Source organism: Bos indicus x Bos taurus, chromosome 10 (genome assembly GCF_003369695.1).
Source record: "Bos indicus x Bos taurus breed Angus x Brahman F1 hybrid chromosome 10, Bos_hybrid_MaternalHap_v2.0, whole genome shotgun sequence".
In the NCBI taxonomy this organism is placed as follows: domain Eukaryota; kingdom Metazoa; phylum Chordata; class Mammalia; order Artiodactyla; family Bovidae; genus Bos; species Bos indicus x Bos taurus.
The window spans coordinates 30,413,772-30,440,966 of record NC_040085.1 but is presented as its reverse complement, the minus strand read 5'-3'; the positions used below and the strand labels follow the sequence as shown (position 1 = coordinate 30,440,966).

The window sequence follows — 27,195 nt, the reverse complement described above, 5'->3', positions numbered from 1 at the left end:
TGCCCAGCTTGGTCGGAGCTGACCCTGCTGAGGACACCAAGACCAAACCAGGGCACCAGCTGTAACAAGAGTGGTGGCAACACCCACCACACAGCACCCCAGGGTAAACAGAGGCTCAGAGGTGGCTTTTCTGGAGGCCACTGAGCAAGTGAGGGAGAGGCTGGGTTACAGCCAGGTGCTTCTGCTGCAAAAGCCTTATCTGGTCCCTGCACCCATTCCACAGGTCCAGGAGTAAAGGGTCAATCCACTGAGGGGCCATTTCCAGTTGAGGAGCCCAGGGCCAGGCTGAGATCTTGGGGTCTGGGACTTGCATGGGGCGGCGGGGAGGGCTGGGGGAGGGAAGAGTAGCCAGAGGCAGGCAGATGTTTGCGAACAAACAGCAGACCAGGGGTGCCCAGCCACCCCTCCCTTTTGGATTTGAGTCCTGGCAGGTAGGTCAGGGTGACAGGGAAGGCACAGCCCACACCAAGGCCCAGGAGGCAAGAACGAACTCCTGAACCTCAGAAGTCAAAGGGCCAGAGGGTCCTCCAGGCCTGCACTGGCAGCACTGTCTCACAAGTTGTCATCACCTTGCCCTTGAAGCCCTTTGAACCCACATGGCTCCTTCATCAGGAAGCCAGAGGTCTAGCCTCCCTGTCAAGAAGAGGCAGCAGCTGACCCTGCAACTGGAGGAAAACCTGATGTGAACGCCACACCTATCCACCTCTTCAGAGCAGCTGGGGGGAGATGCAGGCTACCAGGCCACTGGCAAGGACTACTCGCAGGGCTGCCAAGTGGAGCAGCCCAGGCAGAATCTGCATACCTTGGGGGGCATTCTTCGTGTGCACTAAGAACCCTGCAGTCCTGCCTGCTCAGCAGTCCCTCTCTGGGAGAGCCATGGGGGATGAAGAGGGAGCCCTTCCCCCTCTAATGAGTCTTTCGGGGCCACACCCCCTCACTCATCCCAAACCCCCATCTGAAGAAAGAACCATATTCCAGCACAGCACAGATAATGAGGTCAGTTTATGGATTACAGTATGGGACAGATTAGGAAGGGGCCAGGGCCTACCTACAGTGAGAAGCTTCCCAGGAATAGACCGACAGACAGAAGTAGCCCAGACAGACAAGACAGAGGACCAGGGAAACAAAGCCAAATGGGGAAGAGGCCTTGGCTCAGCCTCAGCAGCTGTGAGGCTGCAGGGCCTCAGATCCTATAGGGCTCCCTCTCCTCACTCCCTTCTACACCCTCACCAGCAGGCTGGGACCCTTGGCAGGTGGTGTTTCTGGGGCTGGGAAATGGTTGGTCTGGAGGGGGCGGGCAGACAGTCAGGGCTCTTGGAGGCTCCCTGGGAAGATGGAGGCCTGGGTAGCATGGAGACAGTAGCAGCACTGGGGGGATTCCAGCCAGGCACCAGGCACCTGGGGTGGGGCACTGCTCAGCAGTTCCCCTAAATCTAGGGCAGGCCCCCCACCCTGCCCACCACACCAACATGGTGCAATAAATAAAGTTTCAAGTAGTAAATCGGTGTCAAGCAGGAGATCTAGGGGCTGGTGGACAGGCAGGGGCTTAAGAGAGGCCCCTGTCGGCCCACTGAGTCCTCTCAGTGAGCTCCAGCTGTATCAAGTCTGTCTGTGTGCACTGGAGTGGGGACCTGGCCCCCATGTCCATGTAGGCACTCCCTGCAGGGGCTCAGCCCCTCAGACCAGTGCCAAAGCCTGCTCAGTGGGACAGAAGCAGGGCAGCATAGTGCCTACAGCGTCCACGATGGCGGCCAGGTGCTCGTCCTGAGCCTGGGGCCCACAGAGCTGCATGAAGTCCGCCAGGCGCAGCAAGTACTCAAGGTTGTGCCCGGAGAAGCCTCTGCAGGCCAAGATCTGTGTAGCAATGGCCTCCTCGGGGGCAGGACCCAGGTAGCCAGGGTTCTGCGGAGTGGCCACGTAGGCCAATGCCTTGAGTGGTTGGTCAGGGGTATCTTGAGGGTAGAAGGTGACCTCCTTGGTATCGTAGCCGCCGAGCACCGCCTCCCGCACGTTCAGGTACTTCAGGGCCTCGCTCACCTGCTCTCCTTGCACCTGGTATGCCACACCCCAAGTGCAGCCCTGGGAGAAAATATGGGTACCGGAGTCAGTCACGAAGTTCCTTCTGATCCCATCCAGGACTGTGCTCAATAAGGGAAGTGGGCAGTCTGCTGATGAGCCCTCTACTATCAATATAGCAAACCCTCACCCTCCCTTAACTAGGGTTGAGAAGGTGGACTAGCCCCAGGGAGAACAAAAATTCAGCTCAGAGTTTGGTCTGAGAAACAGTGGCCATCACCTGTAAGCTTGTTAGGAATGCGTTTCAGGCCACTCTAAATCTTATATTAAAATCTATGTTTTAAAAAGATCCTCAGGTGATTCTTGTGAGAAGCACTTATCAAGACTCAACCTTCCTCTCAATCAGAGGGGTATCTATCTAATCTAGCCTGAGGCCAAGGGTCCATGAGCTCTGCCTTTCTGCACCCCTCCATGCTGGATCTCTTTCTTGACTCTGGCACTTACCTCATGATCTTCAAGGAGGGTCACCACACGACCAGGCTAGGGAGGGAAGAGAGATTTTGAAAAAGAAAACAAGTTAGAAATGAGTTCAGCCATCACTGGTAGAGAAAACCCTTAGTAACCCTTCTATCCCAGGCCTCAAATAGCCCCACTCTTGGCGGGCGGGGTGGGGGGCGGAGGAGTGGAGGGAGTGATGTATGTATGTAAGAGTAGACATATGGCAGTGGCCCAGATTGGTCATCAGAAATATTCATCAACACGGTGATCCACAGGATCAGGCTCTAGCCATCACACAATGACCCACTAGGTACACAAATTTAAGTCACAACGCCCTGAAAGGTTCTCCCATTTCCCCCATCTGGACGGAGTCACTGTCAGCCCAGATAGGCCCGGATACTCCAGGGCACCAGCGCAGCGCCCACTATCCTGCCCCAACCCCCGTCATTCACCCGGGCAGGGTCGATGCTCACCATCTTGTCACTGCCACGATGGAAGGTGTCTCCCTGCCAGAAGCGGCGGCTGTAGCCGCGCACGAAGCCCACACGGCTGTCACTGTAGGCGAAGTCGGGCCTCCACACCAGGGAGCCGTACCCAAAAATCCACAACGTTTGGGGGTCGTCGTCTTCGGAGAGGGGTTGTGAGGAGGGCGGAGAGGCGGGAGGGGAGTTCTGGGCTGCAGGCTCCTGCTTCATGGTGCCGGGCACAGGGACGGGCCCGGGCGGCCTCCGGGGCTGGTCTCCGGCGGGGGCACGAAAGGACTGACCGACGCGCACACCTGGCCTGGCTCCGCCTGGTCGCTCCAGCTGCGCGGCCCCGTCAGAGGCGCTCTTTAAACCCTCCAGCCGGGAAGCCCTACCCCTCGCAGCCAGCTTTCGCGTTTATTGGGGCGGGGCAAATTCCCTTTTGGCCAATCACCTTCGGACTTTCCTGTTCAGTTAACCGCGCCGCCCTCTGAGTGGGTAACTACGTGACCTGCCCAGGGCCCAGCGCGTCCGCTGATTGGTTCGACTCCACCTCTGTAGCAAACCTGGCAGGAGTGATGCAACGGCGGAGGAGGTTTTCCCAGATCAAGCATGCAGCAAGGGCGCTTCAGATTGCGTCAGGGGCCGGCAGTGGGCACGGACGCGGGCACTGCTTGTCTCCCCGGCAGCCCCTTTATGCCTTGGTCCCTTCAGGAACCATGATGGGCGGGTCTCCGGAGGATGCCTCTCAAGTACTCCTGCCAGTGCACCTGGCCGAGTCACTGCCACCCCAGGCAGCACGGATTCATTACCAGGGTCAGTGCAGGACACGTCCAGAACGAGAGCTCTGGGCGGTGTAGACGCGCATCTCTGGTGCCTCGCCTGGGAGCACGTACTCTGGAGAAGCTATCGGAGGCACCTCCGCATTCCGCATAAGTGCCTCATGCTATTGGCGCGCGTGAGCAAATGGAGAAACTGAGTCACGAGGCTGCCAAGGGGTTCTGCAGAAGCTTCGAGACTGAGTCAGACCAGGCGGCCAGGGCTTGCGGGCAGCACGTGGGGGCTATGCCTCAGGCCAGATGTAAGACGCTCCAAGCCCAAAATAAGGTCTGGGAAAAGCCGGTCAGAGCGCTTGCAACAGCAGTCTAGTGGTGGTGGCCAGACCTGCGGAGAGAAGCCATAAAGCCAGCAAAGCCAGACCAATCTTGCCCCAAGGCAATGGGTTTAGTTTTGTTCGGACAGGAGATTTTGGCAACAACGGTGGGGTTAATCGTAGGCATGGAGGTTCTGGAAGTGGAAGGCAAGGAGGGCCCAGGTGAGGTCCCCAGAGGACCGTAAGCAGCTACCAGCCTTCGCCCTTGGCTACTGTCTTCACGACCCAGGGATTGTCTTCAGGCCGCCTGGAGTTGACCCCCTAAGCAGCGGCCAGGGTCAAAGGCAAACAGAGGCAGCAGAAGGCCTGCACTTGGCAGAACTGCTCCAAAGGACTGCTGCCGAGGTCGGGGAACTGCTGATGAGGGGCAGGGTGAGTCCTCCGGCAGGGAAAGGGGGCAAAGCAATTAGACGGTTAAACTAAAAATGATCTGCTCACCGAAGGTGCCTAAGATAAAATCTCCGGTAGGAATGCACTGTGGTGTGTATAGTATGAAGCTAGATCTTTAAAAACAAAATAAGTTATACATTAATATTAGTAAAAGAAATAATATGGAATAATATATTTAAACTGTTAGCGGAGACTGTCACCAGAGGAGGATTTTCATATTAACCATTCGTCTGTATTTTTCTGGAAAAGTAATTCATGTTCCTCAAAGAAAATCCAAACTTTTCCATAAATATTTACATTTGTTTCTGGTTCTTCCTTCCTCCTTCCCTCCATTTGCCATGTGCACCCTCCCCTCTTCTCTTCTCCTCTCTATCCTGTCCTCTTTGGTCCATATGAGCACCTCGTTTGCTGCTCAGGGAAAATATCCCCCCTCCATCTATCTCCTTTGGTAGTTGGGTGGAAGGTGAAAATCTGATACTAATACATTGCTGAAAGTATCTAAATTGATACAGACAACCCTTTGAAAGCAGCTTCATGATACAAATCAAGAATCATAAAATAGCCTGCCCTTTGACCCATTACTTCAACTCCAGGAAATTATTAAAAATATGTGGAAAGCCATATTCCTCAAGGTTTTTCAGTGCATTGTTCCTTATTATAGCAAAAGCAAAAGAAGTAAAGCTACTTAAATATCCAAAAATAGTTGAATGTTAAAGTAAATTATGGTCAATCCACAGGTGGAGAAATGCACACACAGACAGAAAATGACTTAAAATCCTGCAATAGATGATTAGTTACATAAATTTGATATAGACATTAAATTAAATCTGCAGTCATTGGGAACAATTATGTATGACTACACTTATGTAATTAAGTGAAAAGCAGGTTATAAAATAACCTAAAATAACTTTCTTAACCTAAAAAGTCTATATGTGTTCATTTCCATAGGAAAAAATCTAGAAGAACATAAAAATGCTCAGTGATTATCTCTTAGTAGTAGGACTACTGAGATCTGCACTTCCTTTTTTATACCGATTGAGATTGGGAATTTCTCAAGAGAACATAAATTACTTATGTTTAGAAAAAGAAGTTTAAAATAGGAAAACAATGTAGTAAAAATTCTTATTATTGCATAGTAAGGCAAAAATAGGAACTATTACATGTCCTATAATTAAAACCATTAAAACAACAAAAACAAGATTCATGAGGAAAAAGATGGGGACACCATATACTAATGTTGGGTGGATTTGGGGTATTAAGAGTATAGGTGATTCTTTTCTCTATTTTGCAAGGCTTATGAAATGTACCTTTTAACAATACAAAGTTACTTTTAAAGAGTAGTTAATGGTTCTCTGTTGGCTAAGTAGTTAATGGTTCTCTGATATAGCATATCAGAATCACCTGGGCAATATCTTCATGATGCTCACTCTCCTAAACTCTCCATGACTTTCTTCTAAAAGCCCCAGGCTTTAATAACATTCCTGGTGGCTCAGACGGTAAAGCGTCTGCCTACAATGCGGGAGACCTGGGTTCGAACCCGGCGTCCGGAAGATCCTCTGGAGAAGGCAACCCACTCCAGTACTCTTGCCTGGAAAATCCCATGGACGGAGGAGCTTGGTTAAGCCACAGTGTGTGGGGTCGCAAAGAGTCGAACATGACTGAGCGACTGTCACCTTTGAAGAGTTTATCAGTGACCAGCTCTTGCTCCAAGCAGAGTTAGTCACTCCCTCCTCTGTGTTCCCAGACCCCTTACCTCAGTTCTGTCCCATCCACTTCATGCTTATAACAGAAACGTGTAATCGAGTGCTTATCTTGAGCTAGGCAGTTTGCTAAGTGATTTTGCTCTGCTGCTTTGTGAGGTAAATATCATTTCACAGATGAGCAGTCTGGAACATAGGAAAGTTAGGTAACCCGCTACAGTGACACAATAGCAAAGTATAGCCTGGAGCCCAAGGCAGGCAGTCCAACCCCAGAGACTTCTTGTTAATGAACTTTTGACACCCTGTCTCCTATGAACTTGAGAGCTCCCAGAGAGCAGACGTCATTTTTGAAGGCCCAGGAGAACCAGCACAGTCCTGGCTCATGGAAGGTTCTCTGCAAAGGGAGGTAGAAGAACTGAAGCTCTTAGAAAAGTCCAGGGCACCATGGAGTTCAGAGGAGGAGGAATCCTGTGAGACACAGGTTTAACTTTGACCCTCTTAAAATAGTGTGTAAAAGTGTCAGTCACTCAGTCGTGTCTGACTCTTGCGACCCTATGGACTGTAGCCTACTAGGCTGCTTTGTCCGTGGAATTTTCCAGGCAAGAATACTGGAGTGGGTTGCCATTTCAAAAGAGGAACCCCCACAAAAGTTGGCCCAGAGGTCTTGACCACCTTCCCAGGAAGTTGTCTCACCTGTTTCTTCCTTGCTTATCCTTGCCAACATCTGTCTCTTTCCTTCCCAGTGGGACACTCCCAGGCAGTAAACTGCCCACCTCATCCAGTTCCTCTCCAGCACTGGCAGCAATAATCCCATCTTTCCTCCTAAAATCCCCTCAGGGTGGGGCTACAGACGTCATACCCACAGAGATGCCAGCTCACAACAGCTGATGAGAGGGTATTGCCTCCACCTTGCAGAGTCGCACATGATGCATTCATGGTGGCTTCCTTCTCTGAATCTTTCCCAAATTAATCCTTCCTTATTGTTCTTCCAAGCGGTCACTTCTAATTTCCTTCTCCTCGTTCCAGTCACTGTAATCAACTCCTGGTGTTAGTGGGCACCATTATCTGAAACGAGGGAAGGCTGTACCTTAGGAGCCTGGGGATTGTGCAAATTTATTATGCTAAATGATGAAGTTGCTTTATGAAGCTGCTGATTCCAGAGGAATGAAAAATCTTCCCATACATGAGCTCTAATACTAGCTTGTCCAGATTTGAGCCTAGTTCCACCATTTACCATCTGGGTGACCACAGGCACTATGGTGGCCTGAAATTAGAAAATGCTTGCTCCTTGGAAGAAAAGTTATGACCAACCTAGACTGCATATTAAAAAGCAGAGACATTACTTTGCCAACAAAGGTCCATCTAGTCAAAGCTATGGTTTTTCCAGTAGTCATATGGATGTGAGAGTTAGACTATAAAGATCTGAGCGCCCAAGAATTGGCCACCTGATGTGAAAAACTGACTCATTTGAAAAGACCCTGATTCTGGGAAAGATTGAAGGTGAGAGAAGGGGACGACAGAGGATGAGATGGTTGGATGGCATCACCAACTCAATGAACATGAGTTTGAGTAAACTCTGGGAGTTGGTGCTGGACAGAGAGGCCTGCCTGGCGTGCTGCAGTCCATGAGGTCTCAAAGAGTCAGACACGACTGAGTGACTGAACTGAATTGATATATATATCTCACATCTTCTTAAACTAGTTATCTGTTGATCAGCAATTGGGTTGTTTCCATGTCTTGGCTACTGTATATAGTGCTACTATTTACATGGGGGTGCATGTATCCTTTCAAAAGAAAGTTTTTGTTTTTTCCAGTTATATGTCCGGGAATGGGATGGCTGGATCATATGGCAGCTCTATTTTTAGTTTTGTAAGGAACCTCCATATTGTTTTCCATAGTGCCTGCACCAATTTACTTCCCCATCAATACTGTAAAAGTGCTCCTTTTACTCCACACCCTCTCCAGCCTTTATTATTTATAGACTTTTTGATGATGGTCATTCTGACCAGTGTGAGGTGACACCTCATTGTAGTTTTGCTTTGCATTTCTCTAACAATTAGTGATGTTGAGCATCTTCTCGTGTGCTGGTGGGCCATTTGTATATCTTCTTTGGAGAAAGGTCTATTTAGATCTTCTGCCCTTTTATTGATTGAGTTCTCTTTTCATTTTGTTGATGTTTTCCTTTGCTATGTAAACGCTTTTAAGTTTGCTTGCTTGCTGCGGCTGCTGCTGCTGCTAAGTCGCTTCAGTCGTGTCCGACTCTGTGCGACCCCATAGATGGCAGCCCACCAGGCTGCCCCGTCCCTGGGATTCTCCAGGCAAGAACACTGGAGTGGGTTGCCATTTCCTTCTCCAATGCAGGAAAGTGAAACGTGAAAGTGAAGTCACTCAGTCGTGTCCGACTCTTAGCGACCCCACGGACTGCAGACCACCAGGCTCCTCCATCCATGGGATTTTCTAGGCAAGAGTACTGGAGTGGGGTGCCATCGCCTTTTCCGTTAAGTTTGCTTAGGACCCATTTATTTATGTTTGCTTTTATTTCTTTTAGCCTTGGGAAAATATTCCTGTGATTTATGTCCAGAATGTTTTGCCTATGTTCTCTTCTAGGAGTGTTATGATGTCTTGTTTTAGATTTAAGTCTGTAAACCATTTAGAGGTTATTCTTGTGTATGGTGTGAGGGAGTGTTCTAATTTCCTTGGTTGTTGTTGTCCAGCATTCCCAGCACCACTCACTGAAGAGACTGTCTTTTTTCCATCGTATATTCTTGCCTCTTTTGTCATACGTTAATTTATTGTAGGTATATGGGTTTATTTCTGACCTTTCTTTTCTGTTCCATTGATCTTCATGTCTGTTTTTGTGCCAGTTCTATGCTGTTTTGATTACTGTAGCTTTGTAGTATTTTCTGAAGCTTGGGAGGGTTATGCATCCCACTGTGTTCTTTTTCTTCAGGATTGCTTTAGCAGTTGCTTTGTGGTTCCATATAAATTTTAGGATTATTCATTCTAGTTCTGTGAAAAATATCATGGGTATTTTGATTATGATTGCATTAAATCTGTAGATTGCTTTAAGTAGTATGGTCAGTTTAATAATATTAATTCTTCCAATCCAAGCACATGGGATATCTTTCCATTTCTTTGAACCATCTTTAATTTCCTTTATCGGTGTTTTAAAGTTTTCAGCATTTAGGTCTTTCACCTCCTTGATTAAGTTTATTCCTAGGTATTTCTTTTGGACACAATTTTACACAAGATTTTTGTTTGTTTGTTTGCTTTCTCTTTCTGATATTTCATCGTTAGTGTAAATAAATCCAAGCATGCTATTAACAGAATAGTTTCTCGACCAAAGAGGGAGATTATCTTTGTGTGCTTGGGGGAAGCGGGGTAATGCTTAAATAAATGAATGAAGAAATAAATTAAATAATCCACATTCCACTAGGGGCTATATCTCCTGCAAACCTGTGAGTGATAAATATATCCTCAGGCCCTTGGCCCATGTGCTCCAGCCAACTCTCAGGCAGGATGGGAAGGAGGAGCTGAAACCCTTGATACAGTCCACCTCAGAAGACGGAGAGAAGTGGAGAAGACAGCTGCTCTGCTGGTTATACCAACTGAATCCAAAGCCAAGGGCAGCTAGGCCACTTGGTCCCCTGCCCACAAAATCAGGGACTGTCAGGGGTCACTCATGCCCTGGCAGAGGGGTGCATGGGTAAGTGGGAAAACCTGGCTCCCTGCCCATTTCTAGTTGCCAAGGAGCGGGGAAGACACAGCTGATAGGATACCCTGGGAGATTCAGATGTGGGGCTTAGTCCTGGAAGGGGAGGGGCCAGGGCTCCAGCAGAGGACTGAGATGGTGGGGTCTCTCTTCCAATTCCAAGGAAAAAGAAAGGTGTAGTTTGTGGGGGCAGGAAGTGGTTGGCTCAGGGCTGAGGAGAACAACAGTGGGGCCCACTTCAGTGGAGTGACAGAGCTGCAAAGAGGGGAGACTGTAGGGTCAGAGGCAAACATCAGATCCCACAGAAATGCTGGGCTGTGGTGGCACCAGGCTTCAGAAGTGAACCTAGAAAAGCAGCCCTACGCAAAATGGGCCTGACTGTGGAAGCAGACTCTTGAGAGCCAGGGAAGTAAGGCCTTAAATGACAGCAGCTGGGATGACAACCTGAGGGGCCTACTGCAAAGGGGCAGGAGATCCCAGAACATTTTAGTTCTCTTTTATCAGAGAGCTAGAAGAGGAAGCACTGAGGGAAGGGAGTCACTGATGGAAGTGAAACTGAACGTCCTACAGTCGTTGGATAGGCCTCGCCCAGATATCTGCCTCTGTGGGGAAGGGAAAGCAGTCCTAGCACAGGTCAAGGGCACACACCTGTCTGCTAACCGCCAGGGCCTGCTTTGCCTCCAGCATGAGTCAGGAGGAGGCATCACTGGAGACAGACGGTTCGCCCTGCCTGGCAGGGTTTTGGCTCTGCCCTGCAGGGGGTGCCATGACACAGGACAGCCATGGGCCCAGGGCTAAATCCAGACTGCTGGCTTTGACTGTAGCTGCAGCTGGCTTTTTTTGGACCCTGCGTCATGGCCTTAGAGGGTCTTTGGGGATGAAGGGAACATGCTGAGCCCACTCTTGGCCAGAATACTAGCAAGTGCAGGGCTAAAAGCCACTTGTAGTAGATCTCCAAGGGGAATGGGACTCTAGAGGACTCGGGGTCCTGCCGTCATTTCCCACAGCCCAGGTCTCTCTTCCGTTACTCCCCACGTCAGAGGAGGTTGACCTAGACTAGTGATGCTCCTTAAAGACAGGGACACAAAGAGAAGAAATGGTGGAGGCAACCTGGCATCTCAGCTGCCTCCTTGGTCCAGGGCTACTGCTGGGGACTATCCAACCAGATTCCTAGCTCCTCACTAGCACCTCTCCTCCATCCTGTGGACTGGGATGGTGAAAGCTCCCAAAGTGGTTTGCTGGCATAAATTTAAAAAAGATTAACCTACCTGGGAGAAATATCAATAACCTCAGATATGCAGAAGACACCACCCTTATGGCAGAAAGTGAAGAACTAAAGAGCCTCTTGATGAAAGTGAAAGAGGAGAGTGAAAAAGTTGGCTTAAAGCTCAAAATTCAGAAAACTAAGATCATGGCATCTGGTCCCATCACTTCATGGGAAATAGATGGAGAAACAGTGGAAACAGTGTCAGACTTTATTTTGGGGGGCTCCAAAATCACTGCAGATGGTGACTGCAAGCATGAAATTAAAAGACACTTAATCCTTGGAAGGAAAGTTATGACCAACCTAGATAGCATATTAAAAAGCAGAGACATTACTTTGCCAACAAAGGTCCGTCTAGTCAAGGCTATGGTTTTTCCAGTGGTCATGTATGGATGTGAGAGTTGGACTGTGAAGAAAGCTGAGCGCCAAAGAATTGATGCTTTTGAACTGTGGTGTTGGAGAAGACTCTTGAGAGTCCCTTGGACTGCAAGGAGATCCAACCAGTCCATCCTAAAGAAGATCAGTCCTGGGTATTCACTGGAAGGACTGATGCTGAAGCTGAAACTCCAGTACTTTGGCCACCTCATGCGAAGAGTTGACTTTGACTCATTGGAAAAGACCCTGATGCTGGGAGGGATTGGGGGCAGGAGGAGAAGGGGACAACAGAGGATGAGATGGCTGGATGGCATCACCAACTCGATGGACATGAGTTTGGGTAGACTCTGGGAGTTGGTGATGGACAGGGAGGCCTGGCTGTGCTGTGATTCATGGGGTCGCAAAGAGTCGGACACGACTGAGCAACTGAACTGAACTGAACCTACCTGGGGTGGCAGGGGAGGGGGAACAGCCTTGTTGCTCACAAATATTTTCATACACTAACTCATTTCAACCTCATAGTAATGTACACAAGGTATTGCCATTCTCTGAGAGGTTAAAGATAATTAACTAGACCCCTAGCTTCCTAGGTACAGATCATGTTTTATCGCCAATGCCTGGCATATAAAAGTTACTCAGTTAGTGTAGAAGGAATGAAGAAATGCATGGATTGTCCCAGGTCACCTGGCAATGACAGGTGGTCCTAGAAGAAGCTTCAGCCTCCCAGCTCAAACCTGGTGTCCTTTCTGGCCGGTCCCCGTTTCCTTCCACTCAAGATGAGGGCAGGGATGGCCCAGAGGGCCGTGAGGTGGGGAGGGCGCTGGCTGAGAAAACAACTCAGAGTTTGGGGATGGGCTCGCTTCTCAGGCACAGCTGAAGCATAGTTAGGGGAAAGCATCGCGCTGAGCTTTCTCCAGTCTACTCTCTCTGCTTAGGGGGCCGAGGCCTGGAGGGAGCTCTGCGCGACAAAGATGACACGGAACTCGCGTCGGGCTGCCCCCTCCTCCGGCTCCTCCTGGTGACCTCCAGGGCAGAGACGGGCTGACCCCGAGCCTCGCGAAGCGACCGCGGTCCCGGTCCAGGTGCGGCCCTGCGGCCGCTCAGCGCCCCCTGCTGTCGGGCAACGGGGCCCAGGCAGTCCCGCCCGATGGCCCGCCGGCGACACCGGCTTCCCGCGGCCGCGGCCCGGCGCGGGCTCCCCGGCCGGGGGCGGGATTCGGGGCTGCAGGAGGCGGAGCCGAGCGGGCGGGGAGTCTCCGAGAAACTCGCGGCCTTCGGCGGCTTCCCGGCCCGGGAAGTGAGCCGGGGTCGGGAGGCCGCAAACAGGAAGTCGGGCTGTAACAAAGAGCTCGAGGGGGGCGGGGGGCGCGGAGCCGCGGGACCTCCGGGGCGCCCGGGGCGGCAGGTGCGCCCGCGCCGCACCTGCCTCTTCCGCCGCCGCTCGAGGCTCCAGGCCGGCCGGGATCCAGCAGTGCCGTGCGCCCTGGGCGCGAGGGAGGGCACGGCCGCTTGGGGAAGGCCACTGGGACCTCCCAGGCGCATCCTCTCCCCGGGAAGGGACACTCACAGTTCCCTGAGTCAATGAATCACTTCCATCCCTTCCCGGAATGCAGCTGGCCACGTGGGGCGGAGGGCTGGGTCGTCATCCTGCGGACCCGCGGGGAGAGAGTGGCAGGGAGGAGGACCCTTGTGGGTCCTCGTAAGAAGTGGAACAACCGCACAACCTGAGTTCTCTAGTGGCCTCATCTAGCCCGGGACGGGGCGGGGGAGGAGGTGGGGAAGGAGGGCGAGGTAAGAGCCACTCTCCTTTTTTTCTATCCCCTGACCAATCTGGCTCTGAGGCAGGAGAGGGAACCCTAGCTGAACCACCCTTCTTCACAGCCTCTCCCTACCTCACCTCCCAAGGTAATATCCAGGTGGTTACCAGCCAGTAAGCCCTGGAAAAGCCATTGTCCTCGGAACTGGAAGTCACCGTGGGTTAGGCTTTCCTTTAGATGGGTCACTGCCTCCAGGCTAAGGAACTGCTAAGCTCTGAATTCTCTTGTGAAATGCCAGTGCAGATTAAGCATGGGTGTTTTGATAAGCCATGAGGAACACTTCACAGCGAGTCCACAGCTATCATCTGGCTTTGTGTCTGCCAAGCCTGGGGCCTCTCCTGTACACCTGAACACTCCATCAGGAAAAACTTGGGTACCTTACCTATGAGAAGAGGCCAAACCCTCAGGGAGTGACCTGGACATCCCAGAGAAAGAAGGGCTTCCACTGTGGCCTGTTCACACCCTTAGTGCCTGGTGCATGGCAGTAGAGGTGGAACCTGGCACAAGCTACGGGGTGAAGCTGCCCAGACCAAGTGCATGAGGAGATCCTCTCTTCCCCCAGAAAGCGGGCTTGGTATCAGATCGGGTGAGGGGGTTTGACCAGCCAGCTCCCCTCAGGACTCTCTCCTCAGGACCTGGCAGCCCGTGCAGCCCAGCACAACACGGTGGTGTGGACGTGCAGGCCCGCGGGTGTCCTACCTGTCCCCCACATGGGAGCCTCGTCATCTCGCCTTCGTGTCCCAGCCCAGTTCCCCCCGCCCCCCAGGGCCCGGGAGCTGCTTTCCTGTTTCATTTTGGGCAGGAAGAGTGAGGTCGTGTTGTTCTTCCCCCTGCTGCCGGCTCAGGCTGTGGGAACGGTTCCCTGAATGCTTTCCTGTTTGATACCCTGTGTGTGCGGTGAGGGGAACAGAGAGAAGTGGCAAGGCGTGGAATGTGTGCACTTGGGTGAGTGTGCACGAGCCTCGGTCTCTTGCTCCCTTGTGTTGGGCATAACTACCCAGATTAGGGCTGAGTATGCTGTGTATGTCAGGGAGAAGGAGACAAGGGAAGCACGAAGTGCTGCATGTGCTTGGTCTCCACTGGGAGCATCTGCTGGGTCTATTTTGCTTTACTGGACAGAAGGAGAGCTAGGAGCATCTGCTCAGCTTTTTGTCAGTGGCTCATTTTTCATCACTTGCTCTCCAGGGGATATGTTTGTGGCTGTAGCAAGAAGACTGTGGCACCCTAGGGACCATCTTGAGCCTTAGAGGAAGCTAGCCATGAAGTTGAGACTGGAAACTCCATCAAAAAAATAGTGCCTCAGCCAGAGAAACCCGGACTCAGGGAAGCCTCCCTCCTCTTCCTCATCCCCTCTCTACAGTCTTCAGGAAACTCTAGCAGCTCCGGGCAGAACAGGCACAGTGCACCAGCTCTCTTGCCCAGCTGCAAGGAGGACAGACCCAAGGCAAATCCCCTGGCACAAAGACCAGTGCCTTGCCACGGCTTAAAAAAAGAGCAGGGTGCCAGTCCATCTAAAACCCTGCAGCAGCAGGAAGAAGGGCCCAGACATTATCGTGGTTTAGAGACCCCGTGCTCTGACAAGAGACTCCTTTTGAAAAGAGCAAGAGTGGCTGGATTGTCTCCTTCCCCTGAATTCCTGTATCTCCCAGGCTGACTAGGGTGTCCATAAGCCTTTTCAGACTAAGAGAGAAAAGAGGGGTAAAGTCAGGTCAGGGGGCATATCCCCCAAGGAATGGTAGGAGCAAGAGGGGGTTGCAGCCAAACTCAAGCCATCGGGTAGAGAAGGCTGGCCCAGGCTGGGGACTAGATGGGTGAAGCCAGGTTCACCAAGGACTAGAAGAAGACGAGGGCCCAGAGCACAGGAGGCCAATCCCAAGTGCACGCACAGGTCCCAGGAGTTCTGCGGGGGATGTGGGGGGAAGCCGGCAGAAATATGAGAAGGGGATTCAGAAGGATTCCCACTCTGTCATCACAAAGACAGGACCCAAGAAGTAATAAACTCCTGTACACATCTGTTCCATATTATAAATACACATTATATACAAAATAATGTTATAAAATGTAGAAAGGTCAGTGCTTCTGATTCTTAAATTATTGAAATACTAGACTCCAAAATAAACTACAAAAAAAAATAAAAACTCATATTATTGATTTCTGAAGATCGGCTTCAAGGGTAGTCCGGGGGCAGTAGTGGGTGTGGGCAGAGCCCAGGCTCGAAGCCGTTGGAATGGGCTTCAAGGAGGGAAGGATCTGGGTGTCCACAGCACCCAGTTTCTCCCTCACCAGAATTTCCATCATCTCTGTCCGGAGCTCCCCAGTTAGGCCTGGTGCCCCTGGCTGGGAAGAGGGGCAGGCCCTCCCCCATCTGCTCACAGGAGCCTGAGACATCCAGGGCCAGAGGCTATGGAAGCCTGGGAAGGCTTACCAATATCCTTACCCAGAGAGCCCAGGCCAGGGAGAGGATGGGGTGGTGTCAGGAGCAAGGCCCACATGCAGTCGTTGGAAGCATGGGGCAGAAAGCGCTCCTCCTCTCCGCTCCGGGAGCTCACCTCACCTGCAGGGACACTCCTGCCAAGAGCTGCACCAGGTGGCTTCCTGGCTGGCGGATGGCCCTGCCCTTACTGGCCTCCTCTCTCCTCTCTGATTTGGACCCAGCTGTCGCCATGGAGCCCGGGCCAAGGCACTTTTGGAAACACAGATGCCAGTGGAAGCCAGAGCAGCTCCAGGCCCCATGGGACCACTGCCCCTCCCTCTGGAAAATAGGCTCCCCAAGGAGCCCTCTGAAGGCCGCTGCCGGCAGGGTGGGTCCAAGTGGCACCTCTCCTCTCCTCTGTTCCCCTGGCTGGTGCGGCTGCCAATCTGATGCCAGACAGACACCCAAAGATGTGGAAGGGTACTGCATCTCTTGGCAGGTTCACAGTCTGTCCAGTTCATGCCATTCCCTCTTCCTCCTGAGAGCAGCACGTTGCATATTAAAAATGTCCCATCCAGGATGCAATGTAAACAATGCAGAAGGAAGGTCCAGCTGCTGGGGTGGAGCTGGGATGTCCTGGGGAGGCTCCTGCCTTATACCTGGGTGGCATGTGGAAAGGGAAAAAGTGGGTTACCCTGGGGTACCAGCACTCCCTCCACGGCTGCCCTGGGCCTCCCTGGGAGAAGCCAGTGAGGCAGGTGGTATGAAGAGGAAGTGGGGCAGCCCTCCTGGTCTTCCGGCCCAACACATACCCATGCCTGGAAGTCTGTGCCCATGAGGGGGCCAGTGAAGGAAGCCAGTGAGTAGGGGCAGGAGGGGCCCAAGGCAACCACCCTCACCCACCAGCAGCTGGGAAGCAGCTCCCGGGAGCTGGCCAGGTGCCACGGCCGCCCAGCCCAGCACTAACACAGCAGGAAGAGACCGGGCTGGTTCACCACTGCGGCTCCTGTTTCACACCCTCTGTGGCAACGAGGCCAGCAGAGATCCAAGAGCCACTGAACCAGGCCTGCCAAGGAGGGGTTCCGACCCACCCTTCAGGAGCGGCCGCTGGGGTCAAGAGTAACCGGACCACTTTCTCATTCCCTAAAGGTAGGAGGGCACATGCGAGACGGGAAGGCGGGCCCATCACTCACCTCTGTGGCAATGACACATTCATTCCTCTCTTCTGATATCAAACACACAGACTGGTACATGGAGTCCCTGGGGGAGCATATGGCTGATATCCGACACTCTGGCTTTTCACTGAGGGAACACAAGACAGGCCGGTGAGGGAGAGATGAGCAGAGGGCTGGAGGAGGTGGGGCACTAAGCTGGACCCTGGAGAGCCAAAGGGAACTGGCCAAGGTGGCTCCGGGAGAAGACACAGGGATTAGGGATACTCAGTGCTAGCCTGGTAGGCAGTTGGGAACAGGCCTTGAGAGAGCCACAGAGGGTCTCAGGGCTGGAAAAGGCCAGTTTGCCACTGGAGGCAAGCCATGCTGGGGGAAAATTGGAGTCACAAGTGACATAGTGTGGATATTTGAATGAATGAATGAATGAATGGGAAGGAGGGATAAAAAGAGCCTGGAAGAAATCTTATTGGATTTGTAGCCTGTCAGCGGTAAGAGCCCCTATTTGCTTAAAAGCAGTCAAGGGCCTGGGGCCAGCCTCCCACCTGTCCTGGGAGAGCCCAGGCAGGACTATAGGTGTGACCCTGGGAAGCCCCTGGGCCTCCAGGTGCTGCTTACCTGTGTATCCGCAGTGGCGCCTTCTCCCCTAAGCTCTTATCACTGTGGGAATACTTCCCGGGCAGGATCCCCCGCCCCAGGAGCCCTGGGGCCAGATTATAGTCCAATGTGTGGTTCTGCTGTTTGCCACAGTTGGACTTGTCCAGGCCACAGTCTACTTCCAGCTCCTTCTTCTGGTTTGTGTTCTTGAGCTGGGCAGTGGGGATCAGGTTGTCCTTTTGGAAGTCCGACAAATTGTTCATGGCCTCCCTGCTGCCGCCGTCGGGCCGCCTGAGCCGCAGCTGCCGTACCGCCACTGCCACCATGCACAGTAACACGAGCACCACCACCAGCCCCACGCCCAGGGACACGGCCACCCAGGGGAAGGTGGGGGGCATGCTCATGCGAAACTCGCAGCGGCTGCCCACGAAGCCATAGGGGCAGTTGCAGACGAAGTTGTCAGGAGGGAGGCCAGGGTAGCACGTGGCCCCATTGAAGCAGGGTCCCGAGGCACAGGCTTCGGCAGGCATCCGCACCTCGCAGCGCCGGCCAGAGAAGCCAGCTGGACAGGTGCACACAAACCCATTCTCCAGGTCGTGGCACGTGCCACCATGGACACAAGGGCTGCGGGCACAGTCGCTGATGTTGATCTCACAGTGGGCGCCAGTGAATCCAGGACGGCAGCGGCACACGCGGTTCGGACCTCGGTTCAGGCACTGGCCCCCTGTGGGGTACACACAGGCCACAAGTCAGCCATCTCCAGGGAACGCTCCCTGGAGCAGAGGGTGCCCCATCCCGGGAACCAGCTCCGAGCTCAGGTCCTCCTGCCTCCAGAACACAACCAGCATGTACAGATCCCGCTACAGAGTTCTTTGCATGAAGAGTCAGGAGACCCTGAGTTAAGGATGACCCTGGTCCTCTATGCCTCAGTGGGCTCATGTAGAAAAACCACTGGCTGCTTACAGAGCTTTACAGTAGAATCAAGCAGATATGCTTGGGTTTGAATCTCAGCTGTCTCTCTCTAACTAAGGATCTGGCACCTGCTGCTTTATTTTATTTCTAAGCCTCAGTTTCCTCATATGTTAAATTGGAGAAGAATGCTATAGGCTGTCTTTTGAAGGTCAGGTAAAATAATGCATGAAGACACGAGCCCGTGCCTGGTGTATAGTAAACGCTCAAATAAATTATTGTTTCACTTAAGCATCACAACCACATGAAAGAGGACAGGTAGTACATTTTCCCACTTGGTGATGAAGAAACTATGGCTCCGGGGAGTTAACTAGTGACTAGCCAGAGAACAGATTCCATCTCAGCCCTTCTGGTCCCTCTCCAGCCTTCTCCCCGGCACAGCTGTCTGTCTGTCTCCCAGATGGTCACCAGTGGAGCAAGGAGACAAAGACCAAAGACAACATACGTGGTGTCCCCCAAAATGCTGAACATTCCAGACACCTTAAGGTTCCGGGTTCCCCATAGCCATGGGGCAAGGTGAGGCCTCCATGAGCCGGGCCCTCACCTGCTAGCCACCTTCAAAGAGGGACATGAGGCCTTCAAAGTCCCTTTCTCTAGCCAGGACTTCTTGGGGAGGGTCAGAGGCCACCCTAGCCAGATCAGGACATGAGAATAGGAATGGAAGCCAGGCAGTGTGCATATTACTTCCTCTCCAACGGCCTGCACCCACTGCTAACCTGCTCTTCTTCCAAAGCCACCCAGATAATCAAACAAGCTCTTCAGCATCCAGAGCAGATGCAGATCCATCTCAGCCTGCCCAGAGTGACACACAAGGCCTCTCTCCTCCTCTTGTGACCCTCCCTCACCAGAAAGTTCTCTGGGCCCCAGGGCCAATCCAGCATGTTAGCAAGGCAACAGGACGCACCATTGGCACATGGGTTGCTGGTACACCTGTCCACTTTCTTCTCACAGTTGGAGCCAGTGAAGTTGGGGGGGCATTCACAGGCGTAGCTGGTCCCCTGGTTGCGCTCCCGACAGGAGCCACCATTGAAGCAGGGGGAGTCAGCACAACTCAAGGTGCTGTGTTCGCAGTGCAGGCCATAGTAGCCCGGGGGACACAGGCAGTGGTAGCCATCCTCCTGGTCCTGGAATGAGAGCATAAAGGGGCCAAAGTCAAACCATGGGGAGCAGGGATTCATGGCTGGGACCTAGCTCCCACCTGCCCATAGTGCCTGCCCATGGCTGCACATTCACTGGCCACCTGGGGTGGGGATGCCCGGGTACCACCTGGCCAGAGCTCTGCCTTTCTGGGCTGGCCTAGGCCTCACCTTACAGCTGCCTCCGTTGCGACAGGGGTTGCTATCACACTCGCTGAGCTCCAGCTCGCAGTCTACGCCAGTGTAGCCTGGGCGACAGGTGCAGGTATAGCTCCGCTGCCCACTGTTGGAGCATGTTGCCCCATTCTTGCACGGGGAATGGTGCGTGCAGTAGTTGAGATCTGTGGAGACAGGAACCAACTGAGCAGAGCCAAAAAATGGTCTCCACTTCCAGGCTCCATGGAGTGCAAGTTCACTGTCCATGGTCAGACCTGGCGCTTCAACCCAAAGTCTTCCAGGTCCAAATACCCTTCTTCTTCCCCCAGTGAAATTATGTATATCGAAGTACCTAGAACCACATCTGAGGAGTGCAATCAATCAAAGTTGAAAAAACACAGTTGGACACCTGCCTGCAGGTCAGCTCACAAACACATAAAGGTAAGGAAGAGAAGGCGACAGCAAGGCCACATACTGAGGAGGAAGTCAGCAAAGGCTTCACGGGGGAGGGGCAGCTGAGGTAAGCCTGGAAGGGGGATGCAATTTTAACAGGTGGAAAGAGTAGTGGGAAGGCTAGAGCCATCATAGGTGGTTACCAGGCATTTTTTAAAAGCGGAATGTGTTACGGGGGTATTTTGAAATATAAGTCTTTGTTTTCTTATTCAGGGAGGACAGAGAGGGAGAACCAGACAGAGCAAATACAGGGACTGTAAGGGCTATGTTTGAATAAGACGAGTATATGACTGTGTCACCTGGGAGCAAATGTGGGGCGAGGAAAGAGACATGGCAGGAACCAGGTGTGTGTGTGTGTGTGTTTGAGGGGCGTGGAGGGGGGACAAAGTGACACACACACACACGCACAAAGAATACAGGGGCTGAATTCCAAGCCCCTTGTTGCCAGCAAGTCAGGGCCCAGGCAAGTTCCTTCTATCCTGGCAAGTGTCCTGCCCACCCTACCCAGGCCTGTGCTGGTGTCTCCATGGCAGCAGCCACCCCATTTGACCCTGAAAATGGGAGGAACGCGCTGCAGCTGGCTATGAGGATGAAGGAGAAAAGGCTCCCTCCCCCACCACTGAGGCTGGCAGACCCCCATACAGCCAGAAGAGTGACCGGCCCCCCAAACACCAGGAAGACTGTGGGCTCAGGCAGCTGCCTGGCAAGTGCTACTGGGGAGAACAAGGGAGGCTGTTTCTGCCTCACCGAGAAGGCGGTTAGATGTCACTCCGCCCAGAGGTCCCCCGCACCCACAGCCTCGGGGCAGCCCGTGGGCACACCCCACCAGACAGCTGTTTAGGGGAGAGCTGCTCAAACAGCCCTGGCAGGTAAGCAAACACTTAGGGGGTTAATAGGTAACTACAAGGTCGAAAGAGGAACTGAGCCTGGCACCCCTCTCTCTGGCCTTGTTGGAATTTATGAGGCCACCTTCAGGCTGCCAACTTGTCACCCTCCTGGCTTCTCCAGCCACCCTCTTTCCCTAGCACCTGAGGAAGAAGGACCCACCAGCTCACGTTAAGCCAGTTGTTAAGATCCTTCCAAGTCCCAAGCTCCTTGAAGTATAATGGGAAAGTTCATCAGTCATCAAGTAGGAAAGGTCCAGGTGACAGCTCTGGTTTCCACCCCCAGCCCATCCCTTCTCTCTGCCCTGACTCACCTTGGTCACAGAACAGGCCTCCCCAGCCCTCATCACAAGTGCATTGCCAGGGGGTGCTGCAGGTGCCATGGCGACAGCCATTGTGGGGGATGCATTCGTTGCACAGGCGGCCCTGCCAACCCGGGCGGCAGCTGTAGAACAAAAGACAAGCTGGGGGTGAGGTGAAGGCCTGGCCAGGGGACAGCTCCCCCCTCACAGCTTCCGGTCCCCTACTCACATGCACTCTGCAGGCTTGCTGCAGTAGCCATTCTGTTCATGACAGCCAGAAAGACAGATAGCTGAGGGAAGAAAACAGGGCTGGGTGAGGGCGGGATGCCAATGACTCTGAAGTCCTATTCTTCCTCTCCTGCCCTGGGGGTGCCCCCAGCTCTCCTGGGCTTACTTCCCACTCCTGGCCTCCCAAGGGAGCCATGGATGACTTAAAGAGAAATAATGGCACAGGGAAGGAGAATCCAGTGCAATAACGGGGTGTTTGTGGACTTAGCATGATGGGGAGGAACGCTAAGAAGAGAGAGGGCAGAGTCCAAGCCCGTCCTAAGCATCCCCAGCTGTTCCTGAGGCCCAGTTAGTGGACAGCCCAGACCGCTCTCCAAGGGAGGCAGACTGCAGACGACAAGATGCCACTGTGCTTGTTCCGGGGACCCCCCTCCAGGCAGGTGGGAGCTTGGCTGCTTACGCTGTTCGCAGTACTCCCCCGTCCAGCCGGGCAGGCAAGACAGGCTGCCATCTGGCTGACACACGTAGTGGCCGAAGTGGTCATTGCGCTTCTTGCATAGACGCGAGCAGCTGTCCCCATAGTAGTTGTCACTGCAGATGACCCGGTAAGAGTAGCGCAGCCTTGTGAGAGGGCTGGTCTGCTCATCCAGTAACCAGTTCTGGCCCACAGCTAGGGAGCCCTGGATGGCGATCTTGCTGATGAGCGCGTCTGGTGGCAAGGCCTCTGAAGGGGCAGAGGGCCGGGTCAAGGAAGGGCAGCCAGTCCCCAGTAGTGCCAGCAACTGCTGGATCAAACCAGTTGTCCAGATGACCCCCACCTGCCAGCAAGCACGGGCCACAGGAACCCAAGCGTCCCACTGCTTAGCTGCTCTGTATGTGCATGTGCAGAGAGCCTGATACCATTCAAAAAGGGGACAATAGAAGGATGTTAAGATATCCCAGTGTTCTGGAGGCAGATAGGCAGGGGAAAGAGGAAAAGAGGTCAAAATGAGGGGATAAAAGAAAAAAAAAAAGAAAAGTTCTCCAGGCCTTTGAGGACCCTGGGAGCAAAGGGTCCTCTGGTGCCCATTCAGGGGTTCTGCCCTTAAAGATGGGTAATGCTTTTCTTTTTCCTTTTCAAAGTGAGAATTGTTGTGCTGCTGAAATATCCTTTTCCTCTGTGTCAGAACAACATCCCAAAGCCATTATTCCCTTTCCAAAGGAGCGGAATTCGCGAAAGGTGTAAAATACAGGAAGGGGCCCGTCAGCGGCGCTGGCAGCTTCGGCCTTTCTCACCGCCGTGCTCCCCGCGTTCCCACGCCAAAAATAACCCGCAGGAAACGCAATTGTGCTCAGAGTCCAGGCAGCGGGCGGAATCCGAGCGTCCAGCGCGGGGCGCAGCTCCCAGCCTAGCTGAGCGTCCTGCCCCCCACCCCCCACCCTGCACTTCCCCCGCCTATTACAGATTAACTCTTTCGGCGCTGCGCCGTGTCGCCCCCCTGTGGCCGCGAAGCGAGCTACTCACCTGGCCGCAGGTCATCTCCTGGTGCGTGCCAAGCTTCAATAATGAGTGAGAAGGTACCCTGGGAACAGAAAGGAGGGGGCGGGGGAAGACAGAGAGATGGCGAGATGAACAGGGGATGGTGGGGGTGCCTTTCGGCAGCCGGTTTAATTAATCTAATTGCAGGATACAGTTACAGCACCCGGGTCAACATAACGGGTCTGTGCTCAGAAGCGCGCGCGAGCAGGGAAGGCGAGAGAATCCCGGGTAGGAGGAGAGTTGAAGAAGGGGTAATGTACGGGGGAGTCTTTCGGAGGTGAGGAATAGCCGGGGTGGCAGGTGATGAAAATTGTATCCCAAGGTCTAGGAAAAGATGGGACGTAGAACTGGGAAAAGAGAGACTGGTGAGAGCCTACAGGAGGGTGAGGTCCCAGGAAAGAGTCGGAAAGAAGGGTCAGAAAAGAGTGCCCCCCTTTTTTTTTGGAGGGAGTGAGGAAATCTAGAGAGAGGGTTTGTTCCCAGGAGAGCCCCCTTCTCTCGTGATCTCCCAGTGCGCCCAACGCTGTACTCACCGGCCAGGTGAAATTGAAGGGTAGTTGGAGAGGGTTGCGTCCCCCGCCGCTACTGTTGTCTCCGACGGCGAAGGAGTTGGTGCCCAGCACAGGCGTGGAGACGCTGCCGAAGGTGCAGGGCCCGGGAGAGACGACCGCCTGGAAGTGCTTAAGGCAGACGCGGAAGAAGGTTCGGCAGCCGGGTTCGCACGGCCGCCCGCTAGCTAGTACGCCGCGCTCGTTGGCAAACTCCTGCAGCTGCAACTGGAAGACTCCGGAGCCGGCCGCGGGCTATTGCACAGGGACCAAGAGAAAGAAGAAGGGGAGCGGTCAGCTCGGTGGACGCCCGGGGCTCAGGCCCCGGGCGCGGTGGGAGGGAGTGGTGGGGATGTTACCTGCTGCCAAAGTGCCACCAGCAGCAGTAGCGCCCAGCCCGAGGCGCGACGGGACGCGACTGCCATCCCCTGGGGCGTCGCTCTCTCCACCCGCGGGCTAGGAAGCTTTCCCGCGCGTCCCACCGCCGGAGGGGTCCCTGAGAAGCCAGGCTCCGCTCGGGGCTTTCCTTCCGCCTCTCCTTCGCGCTAACTGCGCTCCAACTGCCGCGGTAGGTAATCCAGGTGAGGGCGGCTGGGTGGCAGCCGCTCTGAGGACGTGTCCTCGGGTTAATCCTGGTGCTGTAAGCAGGCTAGTGTCCGGCTACGCGGCACTGAGGCGGCTTGAGCTGCGGCTCTTGGCCTTGCGTTCACTGACCGCGCTCAGCGCCGCTACTGAAACCTGCGCTCTCCCGAGCTTTCCTTATATATATTGGCTCCTCTCTTCACCCGCCTGTCACTCAGACTCGTGGTCACTCTCCCCTCCCCTCCGGCCTCTAGCTGCTACAGTCCCAGCGCCGCCCGGAGGGGCCTCCGCCCCCGCCTTCCCCCCTCCCCGCCAGCCAGTCAGGCACAGGTCCCCGCCCCTCTGGGCCGCTCTCACTCAGCTCCTGGGTCCCCCAGCTCAGAGCGTGCCGAGGTGACCAGTTCTCCGCAATTGCGGGGTTACAGGAGGAGACATCGGCCTCGGGAGGACTAGGGGGAGCACCAGCGGGAATGGGGCGAAAGATGAGCTAGTGGTTCCCGGATGGTAGAGGGGGCGGAGACACTGGGGAGTCCCCGTGGGCGGAGTGTCCACGGCCGGCGTTAGTTACCTGCAGCCCTCGAGCAGGTAAAGGGAACTTAAGCTCAGAAAGCGAAACCAGCGCTGAAGGACTCGGATCTCCTTTACCCTCCCGGAGCTTCGGGAGCCCTGACGTCGTCGGCCCCCAACCTGTGAGCGTCCATCCGCCCCGCACCCTACCACCCTACCACCACCCTGCGCAGCAGGGAAGCCAGCGGACGCATTAACATCTCTATGGCCAGTGCAGACTAGGCGAGGGGCCAAGTGTCCAAGGCTCGGGGGCTCGGTTCCTCCACCTGATGGGCATCTCCCTCCCCAGTTGCAGGGGGCGTGTCCAGCGCGTGCCTCCTCCCTTCTGCTTCCCGCCTGGGCTCGGCGCGTGCCAGTCCCAAGACGCGTGGTCCCCGTGCTGGGGGTAAGGGGGCGTGGTCCCCAACATAGAAGAAGGGGGGCGCGTCCTCAGCTGTATGGTAATAAGGGTCTGGTTCCGCCTTCAGCGCCTCTTCTCACCTGGGTTTAGCTTCAGCTCCAGCGCCTACCTTCTCCCCCCACCCCAACAGCCTCAAGCCCTGGCCCCCGCGTCCTGTCGCTCCGTTGGGGCAAGGAGGAACTCTCCTGGCTCCAGAGTTGGCTCAAGCCACCAGAGTCCGGGTGAGGGGCCGAGGTCCGGCAGACCCGGGTCCTCTCCTCCTTGGGTGACATGTAGGTTGGAACTGGAAGCGCGCGGACTCGTTTGAGTTTCAGGCGGCTTCCCCCGTCTTTCCTTAGCGTCTTCCCTGGGTGGCCCCACTTCTCAGAGCGGCGGCAGTGCAGCTGCTTTCCCGGAACCCGCGTGATCCCCGGAGGCTTTAGACCCCGGAGGGCCGGCTTCTCCGAGTGTCGGGGGGTGCAGGAGAGCTCTCCCTCTGAGACGCTGAGGGCGGCGGGGCCCTGTGGCTTCAGCTGTCAGGCCGCCCGCACAGCTATGGCTGTCGTCGGGCGATAAGATCGGTGCGGGGGGAGCAGGGACGCGGCGCGGGCCCGGGGGAGTCTTGGAGGGGCACGGCGCAGAGCTCAACAGCTGCCTAGATCGAGTATGATCTGATTTTTTTTTTTTTTTTTTAACTTGAGGGTGGTAGTGTGGACTGGGGGAGAAGGATGAGAAACAAGAGGTTGGGAGCGTGGGTTGGGGGAGGGGCGAGGTGAGGAGACGGGCTCCGGGGTCCCCCACGCACGGCCACCCCTCCCAGCCACCATCTGGCGCGAGCGGGTTGGCGTGGGGAACCGAGGTGGGGCGGGGGCCGGCAGATGGGCCCAGGCTGCGCTCCAGAGTTAATGTAGGTTATGGACAGGCGGAGTCCCCAGGCCAGAGGGAGGGGGAGCCCAGGGTTGGCCTCCCAGCGATCTTGACAAGTGGGTTCTCCGCCCATACCCTACGGGTCCCTTAGTCCTGCCTAGGGTGCCAAAGAGTGCCCCTCACTTTCCTCTGAGGTGGTATCCAACCCTATCTAGTTCTGTCCTTTTCAACCCAAAAATCCTAGCGTGAGAGTTCATTAATAAGAAAAACAAACAAACCCAAAAACCTGGCTCCTTATCTGGCTCTGGCTTTAGCCTGACACTCAAGGGAAACATCCAGTCCCACTGGAGACATCTTTCTCAGTATTGGAAGAACTGGAACACTCTCCATCCCTCTACACATCCGTACTAATGCGCCTATAAGCACTTTGCAAATAGTCAAGGACCAAACACAAATATCATTATCCTCAGAATCAAGAATTCTTGCAAGGGATCCAAGAAATAGAAATCCTCTGACCTCTAGAGGAAAGGGTTAAATTATCTTCCCCATCAAAAGGCATTCAGAAAGCACCTATTTGCTAAGGGATGCTGTCTCAGAAGTTCATTTACTCCCCTAGGACTCTAGGATGTGGTCTTTGGCCCTAAATACCCACTCCAGTGTTCTGGGGTCCAGCTTTGCTCACATTTGTGAGCAGGAGAGGGTCGCTTTGTGGGCAAGAAATAGAAATGTGAAGACTTCACAACTGGAGCTCCTCCACTTTCCTCCCACTTGTGACTTGTGGCCCAAAACGTGTCCGCGGGCTCCCAGGAGCAAGAGGCTGTGAGGGTGTCAGAGGATGAAAATCACAGTGGGGTGGGACCCACGAGGACGTGTGTGGACCCTGCTCCTATGCAGACCCTGGGCCAGGCTCTGGAGAGAGGGCATGGAAGCAAGGCCCCAAGGACCTGGGCTTCCTTGGACTGACTGTGGGCCTTCGAGGGTCCACGGCTTCTCATCTCCACCAGCATCCACAACACTGCCCAACGTCTGGAGCCCAA

General features: G+C 54.2%; 2 protein-coding genes across 2 annotated transcripts; both read right to left on the bottom strand.

Annotated features, from left to right (window-relative positions):
- Positions 1-982: 982 nt before the first annotated feature.
- On the bottom strand, positions 983-3,379 carry CHAC1 (ChaC glutathione specific gamma-glutamylcyclotransferase 1). Its single transcript, XM_027553578.1, has 3 exons — positions 2,988-3,379; positions 2,521-2,556; positions 983-2,079 (listed from the first exon to the last, which is right to left on the bottom strand). Exons 1-3 carry the CDS (start codon positions 3,207-3,209, stop codon positions 1,678-1,680), a joined length of 660 nt encoding a protein of 219 aa, XP_027409379.1. The 5' UTR covers positions 3,210-3,379; the 3' UTR covers positions 983-1,677.
- Positions 3,380-15,381: 12,002 nt separating this feature from the next.
- DLL4 (delta like canonical Notch ligand 4) lies at positions 15,382-24,528 on the bottom strand. The gene is made up of 11 exons (XM_027553577.1): positions 24,123-24,528; positions 23,749-24,018; positions 23,201-23,258; positions 22,157-22,420; positions 21,698-21,758; positions 21,481-21,611; positions 19,845-20,014; positions 19,442-19,661; positions 17,590-18,292; positions 16,996-17,104; positions 15,382-16,461 (listed from the first exon to the last, which is right to left on the bottom strand). Exons 1-11 carry the CDS (start codon positions 24,186-24,188, stop codon positions 16,456-16,458), a joined length of 2,058 nt encoding a protein of 685 aa, XP_027409378.1. The 5' UTR covers positions 24,189-24,528; the 3' UTR covers positions 15,382-16,455.
- Positions 24,529-27,195: the final 2,667 nt, after the last annotated feature.

Bases quoted from the DNA above. Each gene is read 5' to 3' on its own strand.
- CHAC1 (XM_027553578.1), bottom strand. From the start codon at position 3,209: ATGAAGCAGGAGCCTGCAGCCCAGAACTCCCCTCCCGCCTCTCCGCCC. The intron at 2,557-2,987 runs GTGAGCATCGAC...TTCCCTCCCTAG, and splicing joins ATCGTGGCAGTGACAAGATG to CCTGGTCGTGTGGTGACCCT. The intron at 2,080-2,520 runs GTAAGTGCCAGA...ATTTTCTCCCAG, and splicing joins CCCTCCTTGAAGATCATGAG to GGCTGCACTTGGGGTGTGGC.
- DLL4 (XM_027553577.1), bottom strand. From the start codon at position 24,188: ATGGCAGTCGCGTCCCGTCGCGCCTCGGGCTGGGCGCTACTGCTGCTG. The intron at 22,421-23,200 runs GTGAGTAGCTCG...CTGCCCCTTCAG, and splicing joins AGGAGATGACCTGCGGCCAG to AGGCCTTGCCACCAGACGCG. The intron at 21,612-21,697 runs GTGAGTAGGGGA...TTTGTTCTACAG, and splicing joins AGCAAGCCTGCAGAGTGCAT to CTGCCGCCCGGGTTGGCAGG.